Genomic DNA, 18,779 nt, shown 5'->3' with positions numbered 1-18,779 from the left:
GGAAGGGCCGTGATGAGGCCAGGGATGGGCACAGTGGGGTTGAGACGAATGAGGCCTGCTGTCACTTTTTCCCTGGCCTGGAAAGTCAAGTCCCAGGCTCTTCATCTCTGTCCGTAGGAGTCACCCGGGGAATCATCTGCCCTTGTCCCTTGATTCCTATCACCCATCGCCCTGTAACATTTCAGTCCCCCTCTGACCTGTGGCTTTGCCTCTCATTTTCTGACCCTGCGCTCACTCTTTTTACTTGCTAACTGCACTCAGCAATCTTGATCTTGACTTTAAGGCCTAGGCCTGACTGCTCATACACCTCCCCCACCGCATGCTGCATTATCTGATTTGAGCATGATGAATCCATGACACACGTGCTGCCGTCCCTCCCCCCAGGCCCCCGGGCGGAGATCTCTAATCACTGTGCTCGTTCCCCTTGGGGTTTCCTGCTGACTGCTACTCCCAGCACTCCACTGGCCCCGATGGAATTCTGTATCCCTTTGCCACCATTCTGTATCCACCCCAAGAATGGTCACCTGAACCTTCATCTAATTCCCCAGGACACTGCTGCAGCAAGGCTGAAACAAGACTTTCTTGAAATTGGAGATGACAGAAGAGAAATAAAGTAATGCATAACTGTGTCAGGAACAGCAAACAGGATTCACCTGCTAACTCTAGCCTTCTCGTAGCAGCTGTGTAGAACCAGGGGTGGTTATACGTTGTGAAGCTAAATCTAGAGTTACACAGGAAAATGTGGTAGTTGATTAAAGACGTCTGCTGGGGACACAGGAGGGTTGGAGGTGCCATGTATTTTTCATGCTTGAATTAGATAATGTGCCTCAGACTCCACCACTCTGTGGCCTCATTTCATTTTAGCTCTTATTCTGGGTATCGTGTAAGTACCCCAACCCCAGGAAGGACCCCATGCCTAGAAACTGCCTTCTTTCAAGTCTGTAAGCCCAAGGGAGTAATGAGACAGCTCCCTTTTCTGTCTTTCAGAGAGAGCCCGTGTTCCCTTATAAAGGGCAATGTGGCTGCCCCCCGCCTTTAGGAGAGAGCCTGCCTGTCCTCTCCGGGAGCAGTGCCTTACTATCTTAGGCAGCTCGGGCTGTGGTAACAAATATACCATGGACTGGGCAGCTTAAACAACAGAGGTGTATTGCTCTCAGTTCTGGAGGCTGCAAGTCCAAGATCAGGGTGCCAGCACGTGCAGCCCCTTCTCCTGCCTCACAGACAGCTGCCTTCTCACCGCATCCTCACATGGCAGAGATGGACGTCATCTTTCTCATCTCTTCGTATAAGGGCATTAATCCCATTGTGGGGGCACCACCCTTATGACCCAATTACTTCCCAAAGGCCCCATCTCCAAATACCATCACCTTGGGGGTTAGGGTTTCACCACAGGAATTTGAGGGGAACACATTCAGTCCATAGCATTTACTCATAGGTCTCAACAGAAGCCCGTACACCCTAGTAGCTGAGCCCTGAGAGGCGCATATGCAGCGGCGATGGATTATTTCCCACTTCTTGTGCTCTTTTGGCAGCTCCAAGGCACCATCCTCCAGTACGTGAAAACACTGATTGAAGTCATGCCCAAGATATGCCGCCTGCCCCGACATGAGTACGGCTCCCCAGGTTGGTGACCGTGTGGTGACAGGAAGATAATCCAGACCCATCTCACGGCGGGAGGGGGTTCTGGCCATCTCCCTCGGGGTGTCCGCTTCTCTACCACGGCAGCGAGCTGGCAGAGCGCTGGCTTTGCCGCCTTCCTCTGCCACTAGCCAGAGCACCTTGAACCATTTTTAAACCCTCTGAGCAGCAGTGTCGCCTCCCATCAGTGAGAGTAAATAACGCCCGCCAGGCCTGCCTCGCAGCACTGCTGGGAAGCTGCCAAAGGACGGCAGACGTGAGGACGTCTAAGTCCTGCACGGCGAGGTTTGCTCCTAAAGGTCTTCCTTAGCTCAGCCCCTCTGCCCTTCCTTCCTCCGTTTGCCTGTTGGGAGGAGGCCAGCGCCCAGGTCTGGTGTAAAGTGGCATTTCATAGGTGAGTCAGGGAACAGGAGTTTTTGTCGCTCAGCTCTAGGCAGAGAAATAGTACTTTCCTTCTGTTAAAGTGAAGGCGCATGGGCTGAACTAGGGGCCTGGGGAGGAGGGAAAGGTGGAGATTAGGAGATTGGCAGCAACTGTTTTTCCTAAATACCAAGATGTCAGCGGCTGGGGCAGTGTGAGTCAGAGAAGGAAAGTCGAAAGCTCTGGTTTTCATTCTTGCTGCTCTCCCCCCCCCCCCCCCCCGCCCCAGCTGGGTGACTGTGGGCGTGCCACTTACCCTCTCTGAGCCTCATCTGAAAATGGGGGTAATAGTCGTTGGCGGTATTGTTAACAGTGGTAAATGAGATACTGCAGACACAGTGCTTGGCAGGAACTTCCCACCGACCCTCCCCCTTCATCTCCCAGGGATCCTGGAGTTCTTCCACCACCAGCTGAAGGATATCATCGAGTATGCGGAGCTCAAAACCGACGTGTTCCAGAGCCTGCGGGAGGTGGGCAACGCCATCCTGTTCTGCCTGCTTATCGAGCAAGCTCTGGTGAGTCCGAGGGTTCGGCGCGTCCCCGGGCTGGAAGGGACCCCCACCCCACCGATGCCCGGGGCCCCGCAGCTTGGCTCCGTGCGCGTCCATGGCGGGCACGCGCTCCTCTGCCTTGCATTTCAGACAGCTCCGGCCATCCCGCCACGGGGCGGAAGCAGGCCCTGAGTCACACTGACCTGGTTCCACCCCAGCCCCACCTCCGCTGGGCTAGCCCGTTGGAGTCTGAGTTTTCCATTCGCCCATTAAACCTGTAACAACTCCGGGCTGCCACAGGCCAGGCACTGCGCTGAGGCTGCAGCGGCAGCCGGTCCCCCTCGTGTGGTCTTGCGGGTGAGGGAGGACTTCCCTGAGGAGGTGACCTGGAGAATGGCCAGGAATTCGCCTGGTGGAGAACCCGGGAGAGCTGTGCTAGGCCGAGGGGAGGGCACGGAGCGTTATCTTCGTTTGTTGTGATGGGAGACGGCGGTTCTACCCCGCTGGGAAGTTAAAGCCTCAGAGGAGATAACGCATGTAAAGTGCATACAGTAAGAACTAAATAATTGGTCGGAGTTACCATAACGGGTTAAAGCAAGAGTCCGCGTACTCCCGCCTCTTGGGACCACACAGAACCAGCGTGCTCTCTCTCCCCTCGGCAGTTGGCCTGTTTGTCGGCCCCCGTGGCTTATTCACAAAGGCTGGTTCCCCACGCCCTTTGGGCTTTGTCCCTGCTCGGGTCCCGTGCGGCATGCACAGGCGGGCCAGCGCTACAGGCGTGGGGTCACTGGTCCAGGGGGAGCAGTGGAAGGGAAGGGAGAGGGGTGTTTCATTATCCTCTTCAGGGCGCAGCAGGCATATCCTTCCGCGTCCATCCCTGCCTTCGTCTGTCCACACACACGTTCGGCAAAAGGGTATTGAGAGCCTGCTCCTTGCAGGTGCGGTGCTAAGTGGTGGATAGGTGGCCATGAATAAGAGAGGCGAATTATTACATTTTTATTCTGGAGAGGGAGACGACTGACGAAGTGGACAACCGGAGATGTGAATGCATATCGTGGCACTTGTGAAAAAATAAACAGGGAAACGGAATAGATGGAGAGTCGGGTGCGGGAAGGCTGTGCGGTTTTTTGGAAAGGATGGAGCTTGATGTCTTTAAGAGAGAGCCCTAGAGAGAGCTGGAGTGAAGAGGCAAAGTAGCCAAGGTGGGGGCTGAGCTGGGAGAGGCAGGTGGCTGCAGTCCCGGGCCACATGGGACTCGGAGGAAGCCTTAGGGTGCTGTGAGACGGAGGCTGGAGGGGTTGATTTACTTTTTAGTGGCCTTTTGGCTGTTGGGAGAAGAACCAGCTTGAGGATGAGCAAAGGACAAGGTAGTTTGCAGTTGTCCAGTCCCGGGGTCATCTTCGAGGCAGGAGGCACAGGGAGAGGGGCAGGGAAGGGAAGGAACTTGGGAGGAGGTAAGACAATGACAGAGAGAAATAAGAAGGAAGCAGTAAGAGCAAGAAATCATCTTAAGTCCGAGAGGCTTCCTGCCTTGCTGGGACCTGGAGTGAGCTGGCTCAGTCCACACCTTGGGGTCCCCATCTCTACGACCAGAGATTTGGACCAACTGCCCTCTCAGACCCTTCCCACCCGAGGATCTCTGACGCACAGCCTGTAAGGAGTAATGGCCTCTCTGTTCCCCCTTAAATGGACTCTGGAGACAGCTAAGTGTTCTTCTCTGTGGTAACAGGGTTTTAACATGGTTCAGCGGACCTGGTTGCTATGGCAACTTAGCCGTCAGAAGTCACAGGGATAGGATACGTAGCAGACACCGCACAGGAGATGGGGAAGAGGGGGAGGGCGGGTCCATGAGGCCTCAGTTCTTAGTGTCACCGGTCAGCACCTCCTTTCATGAGCAGCCTCAATTCAGCTTCCCTTGTACAGACCCCAAGAGGCAGACTATGGGTGGGGCTACAAATGGGGCTACAAGGAAGGGAAAGTTTTGTCTCAGGCATCCCTGCCTGGGCGGTCAGTTGCATATATTACTGAGGACAACAGGACCCTTAGCATCATAGCCCTTCAGAACTGAGAGAGACCCCAGCAGTATGCATAAGTGAGGAAATAGAGAATCAGAGAGGACACAACTCGCCTGAGGAGGTCACACAGCACATCAGCAGCAAGGTGGAAGAACAAAAGTGTAGGTTTCCAGGACTAACCTCGATCTTTGGGGGAATAGGGGTGGGAAGGGGACATAGCAAGAATCAGGGCTCCCCAAAGCTGTGCACTCTGCTTTCTACCTCGACAGCTGGGGAAATCCCCAGCTGAGACAGTGCTTTCTGAGGTTAGAATGAGGCGTGAGCTTTCTTGGAGCTTTTTAGTTTATGGAGCTGGAAGTAAACAAATTTTTAAATAATATATTGATTGTTCTTATTAAATAGGAGCACTAATAACAAAAAATGAAAGGAAGAGGGAGGAAAGGAGGGGGGGGGGAAGGCGCTCACCTTAATGTTCATTCATAGAGGAGGAAGGGTGATTTAAACTGGAATGTCCATCCTGTAGAGGACTGTGAGACAGTTGAATAAAGTGTGAAAGTGACTTTGTACATACAGCATAGGAAATGGTGAAAGACATATCGAGTGAAAAAAAAGTGAGTTTCAAGACAAGACACACCTTATGATGTCACACAAGTGAAACAAGCAAAATAACCCTGTATTGAAGAAAAAGCTAGGAAAAAGCATACCAAGTAGCTCAGTGATTTTCTCTGGTTACCTCTAGTTCTAAGAGCCAGGATCAGAGGTCAGCAGGGACTTTGCCTTCTCTGGAATGTCTAATTTTTTACAAGGAAAATATATTCATGTATTATCATTGAACTAAAAGTTAATTTTAAAAATGCAAATACTACATAATGGTTTCAGAAAACTGGAAGGATACTGAAAAGTATCTTGTGTTGTCTCTTGTGTTGTCTTTTTCTAATAGATCTGCAGAGTTTTTCCAGTTGTAGTTTCCTTATTGGTATACGTGGTACAGACACCTTCTCTTATTCTGTGGCTTGTCTTTTTTTTTTTTAACAGATTATTAATGTATCATTAAATTTGTAAGTGGAGGGAATACAAATTGAGAAGACTGATCACTTGGACAAAGATAGAGTTTCTTCTTTAAGTTGGGTACTTATGAAAAATTAAGGCTGCAGTGTCAGTACAGAAGGCCATACACCTGTGGGATGGGCTATTTGTTTGCTCGGTGTTTTTAATGAAGGTCTACCAGACATACATTAACAGTTTATCCTTGAACAACATGGGGGTTAGAGGTGCCCACACTCTGTACAACTGAAAGTCTGTGTGTAATTTTACAGTGGGCCCTCCAAATCCATCCTCCCACACCCACAGTTCCAATCTGCAAATTCACCCAACCGCTGATCTTGTAGTACTGTAAGGTTTACTACTGGAAAATATCCGTGAGTAAGGGGACTTGCATAGTTCAAACCCCGTGTTGTTCAAAGGTCAACTGTGTATGGAATATGCAGGATTCTCACTGTACAGACTATGTGAATTACCCATTTTGCTGTGGATTGGAGTTTGGATTGTTAACAGTGTGATACCGTTACGAGTAAAGGTATAATGGTGGATGTATGCTCTCATTTTTAGTGGGTAAATACCTAGTAGTGGAAAGGCTCGATCGATGCGTAGACATGTTTAGCTTCAGTAGATCCTGCCAAGCATTTTTACAAGGTGGTTGTACCGACATACATACTCCTGTTCAGCAGTGCATGAGAGTTTTAATTTGTTCACGTCCTCATGAACAGTTGGATTTGCCTGTCTTTTCAATCATAGCCATTCTGGTGGATGTGTTGTGATACCTCATTATGGTTTTGATTTCCCTGATGGCTAATGATGGTGGGCCTCCTTCCATATGGTAATGCCATTTGGGCAGCCTCTCCTATGAAACGTTGTTCGATATTTTTGCCTGTTTTATTAACTGAGTTATTTTTTCCTTATTGATTTCTAGTTATCTTTTCCTTATTGATGTATGTATTATGGATACATATAGATACATTTCTGGGGTATGTTTTCTAATGAGCAGAAGTTCTTAAGGTTTTTTTTTCTTTTCTTTTCTTTTCTTTTTCTATATGGTTGATGCTCCTGTGACCTGTTTAAGCAATTTTTATCCGACTCTTAAGTCATGAAGATGTTATCTTCTAAAAGTTCTTAGGGTCTAGCCTTTCCAGGCGTTAACCAGACCTTGAAGTCTATTATTATTTGCCTGAATTGATGTTTGTGTTGAGTGGGAGGTAGAAATCCAATTTCATTTCTATCCAAGTTGTTCCAGCGTCACTGATTGAAAAGCCCTCGTCCTCCCCGCTCTGCGGTGGTGGTGCTGTGTCTTTCATTTGTCAAGTGTCCGCACAGTGCTGGCCATAGTAGACTCTTTAAAAATATTTGTTGAATCAAATCTGAAATGGGCCACCATTTGTTAGGTATCTATTTATAAATCTTTTGTGTTTTCAAAACAAGTTCTGTCATTAACAATTATTATTCTGTCTAGTACTTTTTACCTTGAGAAATCATAAAGGAAAAATTCCACAATCACCAAGTTTTTGTTCAAATTTTGTGTAGTTTTCTCCCCTCCTCTCCTCCTCTCTCCTCTCCTCTCCTGCACATTGTGTGTTATGCCCACACACACCAGGAGAGGGCCCTGTTCATTCAAGTGAGCAGGGGAGGGCCTTAGTGCTTGCCAAAGAGACAGCCCTTCTGTCTGCCTTTCGCTGCAGGGCCTCCTGCCCATCACTTGGGAGTGTTCCCTGCCTTTGGCCCTGCTGTTGATTTATTTCTTCCTCCTTATAGTTGAGTGAGCCATAGTCATACTGGCCGGTCATCAGAGCGTTACTTACCTTTGCAGGAGGTGAGGAGAGTTCAGGCCCAAACTCACAGAATCTAGGGCAGGTCAGATCCAGGAGAGCTGTTGGAGGCTGCCCAGGGCCAGTGCCTGGACCTCAGCACCATGGTCACTTTGGGTCAGAGACTCCTGGTTGTTGAGGCCTGTCCGTGCACGGCAGGATATTGTGCAGCATCTGTGTGTGGGCTCTCGCCCTCCAGGGCAGCAGCACCTCCCAATTGTTACAGCCGCAAATGTCTCCAGATGCTGCCTGGTACTCCTTTGCAGGACAGAACTTCCGCCTGTTGAGAACCACTGATCTGCTGCAATCCCACATCTTGCAGATGGGAAACTGAGACTTGAAGGAAGAGATGATTTTCTCAGAGCTACAACTAGTGCAGGAATTGAAACGAGAACCCAAGATCCCAATGGTTCACATACTCGGCGCCAGAGAGCTGGCTGCTCCACTGAGCTGTGCTGATTGCTCTGTTGACTTTTTTTTTTTTAATTGAAGTATAGTCAGTTACAATGTGTCAATTTCTGGTGTACAGCACAGTGTCCCAGTCATGCATATACATACATATATTCATTTTCATATGCGTTTTCATTAAAGGTTAATACAAGATATTAAATATAGTTCCCTGTGCTATACAGAAGAAATTTGTTTTCTGTCTATTTTTATATACAGTGGTTAACGTTTGCAAGTCTCAAACTCCCAAATTTAACCCTTCCCACCCCCTTCCCCTTGTAACCATAAATTGTTTAGTATATCTGCGAGTCTGTTTTGTGGATGAGTTCATAGTGTCCTTTTTCTTTTTTTTTTTTTTTTAAGATTCCACATATGAGTGGTATAGTATTTTTCTTTCTCTTTCTGGCTTACTTCACTTAGAATGACAATCTCTAGGTCCATCCATGTTGCTGCATGGCATTATTTTATTCTTTTTTTATGGCTGAGTAGTATTCCATTGTATAAATATACCACAACTTCTTTATCTAGTCATCTATCGATAGACATTTAAGTTGTTTCCATGTCTTGGCTATTGTATATAGCACTGCTATGAACATTGAGGTGCATGAATATTTTCAAATTAGAGTTCCCTTCAGATGTATACCCAGGAGTGGAATGCTGGATCATATGGTAAGTCTATTTTTAGTTTTATGAGGAATCTCCATGATGTTTTCCATAATGGCTGCACCAAACTGCATTCCCACCAGCAGTGTGGGACGAGTCCCTTTTCTCCACACCCTCTCCAGCATTTATCGTTCATGGACTTTTTTAATGATGGCCATTCTGAGTGGTGTGAGGTGATACCTCATTGCAGTTTTAATTTGCATTTCTCTGATAATTAGCAATTTGAGCATTTTTTCCTATGCCTATTGGCCATTTGTATGTTTTCATTGGAGAATTGCTTGTTTAGATCTTCTCCCCATTTTTGGATTGGGTTGTTTGTCTGTTTTTTGTTATGAAGTTGTATGAGCTGTTTATATATTCTGGAAATTAAACCTTTGTCAGTTGCATCATTTGCAAATATTTTCTCCCAGTCCATAGGTTGTCTTTTTGTTTTGCTTATGGTTTCCTTTGCTGTGCATAAACTTATAAGTTTAATTAGATCCCATTTGTTTATTTTTGCTTTTATTTCTGTTGCCTGGATAGACTGCCCTAGGAGAACATTGCTAAGCAAGACTTACGTTAGAGAATATTTTGCCTATGTTTTCTTCATGTCTTGTCTTATATTTAAGACTTTAAGCCATTTTGAGTTTATTTTTGTGTATGGAATGAGGGAGTGTTCTAACTTCACTGATTTACATGAGGCTGTCCAGTTTTTCCCAACATCACTTGCTGAAGAGACTGTCTGTTCTCCATTGTATATTCTTGTCTCCTTTGTCAAAGATTAATTGACTGTAGGTCTGTGGGTTTATCTCTGGGCTCTCTGTTCTGTTCCATTGATCCATATGTCTGTTTTTATGCCAATACCACACTGTTGTGATTACTGTAGCTCTGTAGTATTGTCTGAAATCTGGGAGGGTTATTCCTCCAGCTTTGTTCTTTTTCTTCAGTATTGCTTTGGCAATTCTGGGGTTTTGTGATTCTATATAAATTTTAGGATTATTTGTTCTAGTTCTGTGAAGTGTCATGGGTAATTTGATGGGGATAACATTAAATCTGTAGATTGCCTTGCATGGTAAGGCCATTTTAACAATATTGATTCTTCCAATCCAAGAGTATGGGATATCTTTCCATTTCTTTAAGTCTTCTTTAATTTCCTCAGTATTTTGTAGTTCTCTGGTGTACAAGTCTTTCACCTCCTTGGTCAGATTTATTCTTGAGTGTTTTATTGTTCTGGATTCAATTTTAAAAGGGATTGTTTCTTTACTTTCTTTTCCTGATATTTCATTGTTAGTGTAAAGAAATAGAACTAATTTCTGTTAATCTTGTAACCTGCTACCTTGCCAAATTCTTTTACCAGCTCTAGTAGTTTTTGTGTGGAGCTTTTAGGGTTTTCTATATGTAGTATCATATCATCTGCGTATAGTGACAATTTTACCTCTTTTCCAATTTGGACCCATTTTATTTCTTTTTCTTGCCTGATGGCTGTGGACTTCTAAAACTATGTTGAATAGGAGTGGTGAGAGTGGGCATCCTTGTCTTGTCTTTCCCCAGATTTTAGGGGAAAGGCTTTCAGTTTTTCACCATTGAGTATTATGCTGGCTGTAGGTTTGTCATAAATAGCTTTTATTATGTTGAGATATGTTCCCTCTTTACCCACTTTGGTTAGAGTTTTTGTCATAAATGGATGTTGAATTTTATCAAATGCTTTTTCTGCATCTATTGAGGTGATCATGTGATTTTTGCCCTTTCTCTTGTAGATGTGGTGTATATCACGCCGATTTGCATATGCTGAGCCATCCTTGTGTCCCTGGGATGAATCCATCTTGATCATGGTGTATGACCTTTTTTATGTGTTGTTAGATTCTGTTTGCTAATATTTTGTTGAGAATTTTTGCTTCTGTGTTCATCAGTGATATTGGTCTGTGATTTTCTTTTTTGGTAGTATCTTTGTCTCGTTTTGGTATCAGGGTGATGGTGGCTTCATAGAATATGTTTGGGAGTATTCCCTCCTTTTCAGTCTTTTGGAAGAGTTTGAGAAGAATCAGTTCTTCACTACAGGATCCACTACAACTGAGTGAAAAGTGGCACTGAACAAGCCCTGATGTGTGGAACACAGTGGAAAGGGTGGGAAATGGGAAAGACTTCCCAGAAGAGGGTTGTGTCTGTAACCTCAGCACCCACTCTCTCTCTGTTAAACACAGAGATTAGCAAAAGTTAGAGAAGTCCTAAGACTGCTGGCTCCACATGGAGACTTTCTGATTAAAGTTGTCAGAAAGATGAATAGGAAACTGAAAATGGAAATATGTACTCAAGGTGACTCACTATTACAAAATTCCATTGCCCTGTACCTCGAATTCCACTTTTTGGAAAACGCCAACCTTGGAAGACACTGACACGCACTTGGAGAGAAGGAAAAATCTACTCTTTAGGTCAGTGTTTTGGCTGTAGATCTCTCCCAGTTGACCAGACATGATTCTATCCAAATAATAATTCATTTTCCCCTTGACAGTTTGGGGGGTAGGGGAAGGGGTGGAGGTGAGACTTAGTCATATGTGGCATTATTCAAGGGAGGGGGAAGACCACACACACACAGAATCAGATTAAGATTGAATTACTGGTTTATTCAGCCAGGGCTACGGAGGTCCTGGAGGTGAGCGGCCCACAGAGCAGGAGCAGATGGAATGTGCCTCATGCGAGCTTGCCCCTGCTCCCGGAGTCCCCACTGCAGGGCTGGAAGCTGCAGCCCATACTTTCTGTGCCGAGGAGGGGTGTGGTGGACGTGGGAAGCCTAGGTTGATGACTGCCCCACAGGCCGTGTATCCTTGGGGCTTAACATCAGTGTGCAGGAAACAGTTACCCTGACCATCTGTGTGCGTCCATATTAGGGAATGTATAGACCGCTGGGCTCTCTGGTCAGGGGGTGTCCCCCTGCCTCCCCGCCTCCCACCGGAAAGCAAGGGTGGGGATTCCTGGGGGTGCCCCACCTCTGGTTTTGCAGCTCATTTCTCCCCATGCACTCAACAAAGACAAAAACATAATTTATTCGTGTTAGTGTTCCTGTCTTTTTGTTGCCTCAAAACTCAGAATGTTATTTCAGAAAATACTGTTTTGAGAATGGTTTGATGATCCCTCTTAGGAAGTCAGCTAACACCGGCAGATGGTTTTTCACCCAGAAACAGAGCCTAGAGGTAGCACCTAATGCTGTTCTACGTGAATCTGAAATGTGTAGGGGCACATGACCCTGTTGTAATCAGGTGTTCTGAGTCTGTGTGGTACCCGTTAGCCGAGAGAAACCAAGTTCCCAGTTAGCCCCATGCAGTGGGTGAGTTGGGAACATGAGGTTCTGTGGTCTTTTATGGAAAACCCTCATAGTTCATCGGGAAGTTTCAAGACTGAAAGCAATCCAAAAATAAAATACTCATCCCTTGAAGAGTTTTTATGTGGGTTCCTTATAGTAAAGTATTTTTGCATCCTCACTCCAAAAACCTCTTCTCTTTTATTCTATTGACAAAGGGCAGTTTTACACTAGCTTTTTTTTTTTCCCTAAGTCTATTCTTTTAGAACAATTTCAGGTTCACAACAGAATTGAGCAGAAAATACAGAGTTGGCACATAGCCCTCCCCACCCACACATGTATACTCCCCTACCCTCAGCCTCCCTCATCAGTGTGGCTTATTCGGTACAGTTGATGAACCAACATGGGCACATTATTATCGACCAAAGTCCATGGTTTACATTGGGTTCACTCTTGGTGTTGTACATTCTATGGGTTTTGACAAATGCATAATGACATATAGCCATCACTATAGTATCATACAGAATAATTTTTATTGCTTTTGTCTGTTTATTTATTTTTATTGAAGTTGAATCACTTTACAATGTTGTGGTAGTTTCTGGTGTACAGCATAGTGATTCAGATATATATATTTCATATCTATATATATAGATATATATATTCCTTTCCCTTTTCTTTTTCATTCTAGATTATTACAAGTTATTGAATATAGTTCCCTGTGCTATATACAGTAGGAACTTGTTGTTTATCTATTTTATATATAATAATTTGTATCTGCAAATCCCAAACTTCAAATTTATCCCTCTCCCGCCCTCCCTCCTGTAACCGTAAGTTTGTTTTTTACATCTTTGAGTCTTTCTGTTTTGTGAATAAGTTCATATTTGTCATTTTTTTAGATTCCACATATAAGTGACACCATATGGTATTTGTCTTTCCCTTTCTGACTTACTTCGCTTAGTATGATAATCTCTTTTAAGTCCATCCATGCTCCTGCAGATGGCATTATTTCATTCTTTTTTAGGGTTGTGTAGTATTCCATTGTATGTGTATACCATGTCTTCTTTATCCAGTCATTACAGTAGCTCTTGGTTCCTACTGATTATAATGACTACTTCTCTCAGAACCGTAATATGTTAGTCCTAAGCAATAGGAGTGGTAAGCATTAGTGTGGCACTTGGTAAGTGTAGAAGTTCCCAAATAGCAGTTGTCTCCTCCCAGAGAGGATCCTGTGCAGAAGCAGGAACACTCGGCCGCTCCCAAAGGAGGGAAGCATTGAAGCATTTCTGGGTGGGGCAATTGCTTCGTCCTCACACTTTAGAAAATACATCACGGTTGGATCCTGGTTTCCCTCCAAAAAAAAAAAAAGGTTATAAAAGAAACATCTTAGGAACAACTGAGGACATTTTAGTACATTATATGATGACCAAGAATTTATTTAATGTAGACGGTCATAATACTGAGGTTACATAGGAAGATGTCCTTGCTTTCAGGAGTTGTGTGCTGAAGCATTTAAGGCTGAGTAATGCAGTGGCTTCAACTTACCTTCAGGTGATTCAGTAAATCAGGGAGAGTTAAGCAGATACGGCAAAATGCTCATTGTGACTCTACATCAAGGGTATAAGTGTGTTATTGGTTCTTTCAAATGTTATGTATGTTTCACATTTTTCATAACACAAACTTGAGGGGTGTAAAAAGAAGCTGCATCATGGAATCTAGGAAGTTGAGAAGGAAAAGGGTCAGTGAGCAGACAAGGTCATGATGTATACGGAGGAGGAAAAGTTATTAGGGTTTTTTTTTTTTTTCTGGCTACTTCTGCTGGTTGGTGAGATTTATTCTTAGTAACATATGCCCCAGAGGTACTTCTGACCTCACTTTTTAATTTATAGAGGCATCTGCTAGTGCCTGACTCAGCCACGACTCTCAGGCTGCCCAGCTGTCTGATCTGTGAGCAGGAAGTCTCCGTTCAGGGTCACAAAAAGGCAGGTCGGGGCAAGCTGGCCAGTCCAAATTAGAAGGCGGCTGCTCCAGAAGTCTGGATTGATTGTCCCGATTACATATTCCCGTAGCCCCCATGCAATCCGTAGTTAAAACCTTTACCAGAACTGCCCATTTTGCCTGTTTCCCTCCTCATCTTGGTAAGGACCATGCAACCAGTCTGCCTCGCTTACTGCTGTATCCCCAGCACCTTGCAGAGAGACAGGTGTGTGATAGATGACTACTATTCACTGAGCGCGCAAGTAAGTGAATGAATGAATGAACCAACAAACGAATGAACAACTTAATGTCTGCTCAGGCTATATGCTAGTCAGAATGACAGTGCTGAGAATTTGGCACCTCCTTGTTTGGTCTCTAGATAATATGATACCCGTGTTGTCTGTGTTCCTCTCTGTGACCTTTCATGTCTGGTAAAATGCAGGTCTTGAGTAAGGCTGGTCCAGCTGAGGGGGCGGATCAGTGTTTTCACACTCTGTGAAACGCTGCTCTGACTGTCCTTCACGGGTGCCCTGGGCTGAGACCGGCTTAGACAGCTCAACCTGCTGACAGCTTGGTGGGGGATCTGAATGAATAGGACTCTGATCAGTTTTTTAAAAGTTTTTCACTGTAGACTGAAGGGGCTCGGAAAACTCGTAGAAAGTGCATCTGGATGGGGCTTTGTGGATGAGTAAGTATGAGTGGAGAACTGTGGTTTGGGAGGTTGGCAAAGAAGGAATTGATAGGGATCAATGAGTGGTCCAGTTATTTACCCTGGAATCAAACCAGCAGAGCTTCAAAAATTAGTTACCTGCAAAGAAATTATTTACACAAATTCAGGGTAGAGGTAACCTCTGGAGTTTGGGTAACAGGTTTCAGTAATTTCCATTTTTTCAGCTAGAAGATGGTGCAAGACTCTTGTCATTCTTCAAACAGCATAGATATGTCACTTTTTTTTTTTAGGTTTAAAGAATGTTAGTTGCTATGGCCAAAACCCAGTAAATAAAGCAACAAAGGATGCAATCCTCTCAGGAGTGAGGCTAAAATATTTCTCAGGTAGTGAGATTTTAAAGTAATTTCCTCCTGTTTCTGTTTTTAATAATGCGTTTTTCATATAGTGTATGTATGATGGTGGGGGCGGGTGGCTAGTTCAAGCTCCCCAAGGCTTTGGCCGCATGGGCTGCTATGGAAGAGCAATGGGTGTGGCTGTGACGTGGCCCTGGGTCTCAGTGTCAGCCCTGCTGCTTCCTTATCGCTGTTTGGACCTGGTGAAGACACTCCATCTGCCCAAGAGTCTCAGTGTCCTCACACACAGGATGGGGGATCGTGAGACCTATGTCACAGGATGTACAGAGTCATAAAGCAGACAGCGGGTACAAAGAACCTGGCTCACAGTCTAAGGAAGGACCCTTAGAGACTGTTTCATCCAACCTCTTCATCTTGTTTCATTTAAATTATTTTTAATTGCACGTGATAAATCAAGCAATGCACATGAGCTTGTGATGGAAAACATCATTCTGGGCTCTGCTGCACCTCTCCCCACCTGCACCCCGATCCCGAGGCAACCTGTCCTCATCATTTCTGTCACTAGTTCTGCTAGTTGTTCTCTCCGTATCGATTCATAACATGAAGTTAGCCTCAGTTTCCTAATTAGCAACGTTATGCAGTAGTTATGGGCTCTCTGGTTGGAAAGAGGAGATTTTAGCTCGTTGACATCTTGTCTCTTCTTCTCAGTGTTTGACTCTATTTTCTGTTACTTCTACTGTTTCCTCTTGTCGTCGGAGATAATATACTTACGCATCTGTTGCTTCTTTTGGTAACATTTGGCTTCTTTTTGTTTCGTATCTTCACCCTTTTCCTTAAAAGCTGTGGAAACTTACATTCCTAACCTCTTCTCCTGACACTTTACGTCCTACCTCCTGTCAGCTGCACTTTTACTTTTATATCATCCCAGCTGTGTTTTTGGTAACGTACGTATTTTGTTCTGCATCTGTAATTTGTCCTAAAGTGTAGCCTAAAACAAAAACCAAAAACAAGTATTATTTACATGATCAAACCTATGCAGATATTGTTCCTTGCTGGACCAAGTGTGATGCCAGGATTTTCTTTTCTTCTCTCTGATTCCAGCGCCAAAATCCCCAAGTCCCCTTAGTTTCCAGTTAAGAAGAATTAGTTACTTGCAGAGATTTTTTTCAGATTAATTTTTTGAAGTAATATATGTTTAATGTAAAAAAAATTAGTATATACATACAAGTCGGAGGGAAAAAAACAGGGAGGGAGAGAGAGAGAGAGAGACGATAAAAAACACCTGAAAATCCCACTTCATGGAGTGTCGCTTAGGAACACATCCCATAGCTCATACAGGGTGATCAGTAACATTGAAGAGAAAAGACTTCCCTTAGTGATAAGGGGAAGCGTCCCGGCCTATATAAGAAAACCCAAAATAGGAGAGGTTCTGCCCTAGGTCTCAGTTCCCGTACCTGTCACAGACACTCAGCTTCCATTCCACATACTTCGTGCCTGGCAGGTGCCAGATGCCCACTGTGCTTACTCCTGGGCGTGAAATATGATCAAAAATAAACATTGTCGCTGGCTTCATGGTTACATTCCAGTAGGGGGAGATAGATATTAATCGAATAGGCACATGCAGGCATATGTAATAGAGAGTGAGTTCAAATGATGAAAAGGCAAAGAGGAAACAGCAAAGGAACCCTGCACGAGCAGGGAGGTGTTGAAGCGTCAAGGAAGTCTCCCTGGAAGGAATGATGCTTGAATGGAGATTCGAGGAAGAGTGGGGATTGACTAAGCAAAGGGGATGGGGGAATGACAGGTTAGGGAACATTCCAGAGAGAAGGCAAAATTCAGTGGTGAATATGCAGACGGTGCGTTCAAATAACAAAAAGCTGCTGTGTCTGGAGCAGAAAGAGCTGGGGAGAAGGGGGGAAGAGTGGGGAAGAAACCAACTCCTGGTGGCCTTCACAGGCCAGGGGTGGGAGGGGTTCCTAGCAGCGTGGAAGGCCAAAGGCGGTCCTTTACAGAGATTAGACAAAAGGGGGTCAGGTGTTAGCATAAGTGCCCACAACGAAGCCTGGTCGCATCCCTGACAGAGGCCTTTGTGTGCTCCGAATGGGACATTGTTATCTGTCACAGTGGCCTCAGCTCATGAATGCCCAGCAAACACCTCCCACGAAAGGTGTGGCTGAGTATGTGGCCACCACATCATGCAAATGGCCATGGAGCTCATCCTCAGGGACCTTCCAGGCAAATGCCTTCCCACCTCTACGAGGAAACCACATCCTTGCCTCTTCATCTTCATTAACACATGGCATTAGAAGGTAGATTACACACAGGCAGCACTCCACCAGGCGCCCCCTCCCCACCAAAGAACCTCTGGTCCTTTGCAAACTCGAGAGCAGGGAGAGTTCAGAGGAGGGTCAGTGGAACACTCTGTCTCCCCCAGGGAAGTCTGAGGTAGAAGCTCATCATGTGAAGTGAATGAGGCAGCAGCACGGGTCTTGTTGTAGAGGGCCAAGAGCCTCCTTCCCCTTACTCCATCCCCTAAGGTGGCTCCTAAGGTCAATTTTATGTACATTAACAAAGCAGAAAGTTGACAGTTCATGCAAGGGGCAACTTTCCTAGTAGGAAGACATGTCTAGGAGTAAGTGAAATTTTGGGAAGAAAAGAAAACAAGAAGATAAGAAAACTTGGCAGTAGGGCTGTGTGTACCAATCCTCTGCTTGGAATACTTCAGTAATTCCTCATTGCGCTTAAAATAAAATCCAGGCTTCATACCATGTCTGTGAGCCTCACATGATCTGATCCCTCCCAGCCACTAGGGCCTCGGACTGTACTATGATTCCCTGCGTCACTATACTGCAGTTTACTCTCTGCCCCAGGGCCTTTGCACTGGCGTGCTCTTACCTCATAGCTGCACGGCTGGCTCCTTCACTTTATTCCATTCTCTACTTAAATATGTCCCCCTCAAAAAGATTTTCCCTAACTACCCTCTCTCAAGCAATCCCTTCCCCACTCCCAGTCACTCTCTAGCCTAGTACCGTATTGTGTCTTAATCACTATCTGAAATTTTCTGATTTGTTTATTTGGTTTTCTCTCTCCATACCAACTAGAATGTAAATTACATGAGTGCAAAAATCTAGTCTGACTTGTTCAACATCATATCTGCAAATCCAAAGCACGGTGCCTGGTACTTGATAAATATTTGTTGGATGAATGAATGGATATAATAGTATTCTCATTGGGAAGATAGTCATGTGGATAAATGAATTCATTTATTCATCTAAGAAACATGGCATAACAAGTATTCATGCGTGGATAAATAATTATTGAGAGACTATTATGACCTAGGCCCTGGAGATTAGAGGCAGCCTCCCTGCCCTGAAGGAGCTCATAGCATTGTGGTTAATGTGGAGAAATGTGGAGAGAATCAGACATGACGACGTACTGGTCATGGGATGTGAAGAAGAGAGAGGAAATGAGTCCCAGGCTTTAGGCTTGGGCAGATGAGGAGATGATTATGCCATTCTGGGAGAAAGGATCCTCAGATGAGAAGGGGAGTGGAAAGTCAGCTTTAGAAATGTTTGAGCTGTGGAATATCCAAGTGGGAATATCCAGCAAGGAGTTGGATATCCAGATCTAGAGCTTGAAAGAGAAGTTCTGGCTGGGAATGCAGAGTTGATGAATCAAAGGCAGTGCTTGTGGCCATGGGAGTAGGTGAGACAAACCAGGTAGAACACAGTGAGGAGAAAAAGGAAACAAGGTGGGACCTTGGAGAAAACCAACACTTAAAGGATGGTTAGAAGTCAGACCTGCAGGAGAGTCTAAAAAGGAGAAACCAAAGTGATGGAAACCAGCAGAACTCACTGTCATAGGAGCTGAGGGAGGACAGTACCTTATACGTTAGTGATGCCGTGATATGCCTGAATGGTATCCATTGAACCTGGTAACAGGGCAGCCCTCGGCAACCTTTGCCAGGGCCATTGCC

The 18,779-nt window shown here is 45.2% G+C and overlaps 1 protein-coding gene across 3 annotated transcripts in view; it reads left to right on the top strand.

Annotated features, from left to right (window-relative positions):
- CYFIP2 (cytoplasmic FMR1 interacting protein 2) overlaps nucleotides 1–18,779 on the top strand; it is a 110,234-nt gene that overhangs the window by 76,472 nt on the left and 14,983 nt on the right. For all 3 annotated transcript variants that reach the window (XM_072953913.1, XM_006211887.4, XM_072953918.1), the window contains exons 25-26: nucleotides 1,533–1,623; nucleotides 2,443–2,573. In XM_072953913.1, the coding sequence (XP_072810014.1) occupies nucleotides 1,533–1,623; nucleotides 2,443–2,573 (222 nt within the window). The remainder of the gene's footprint in view (nucleotides 1–1,532; nucleotides 1,624–2,442; nucleotides 2,574–18,779) is intronic.

The sequence above is a fragment of the Vicugna pacos genome, chromosome 3 (genome assembly GCF_048564905.1).
Source record: "Vicugna pacos chromosome 3, VicPac4, whole genome shotgun sequence".
Lineage (NCBI taxonomy): Eukaryota > Metazoa > Chordata > Mammalia > Artiodactyla > Camelidae > Vicugna > Vicugna pacos.
This window is presented reverse-complemented; position numbering and strand designations above follow the sequence as displayed.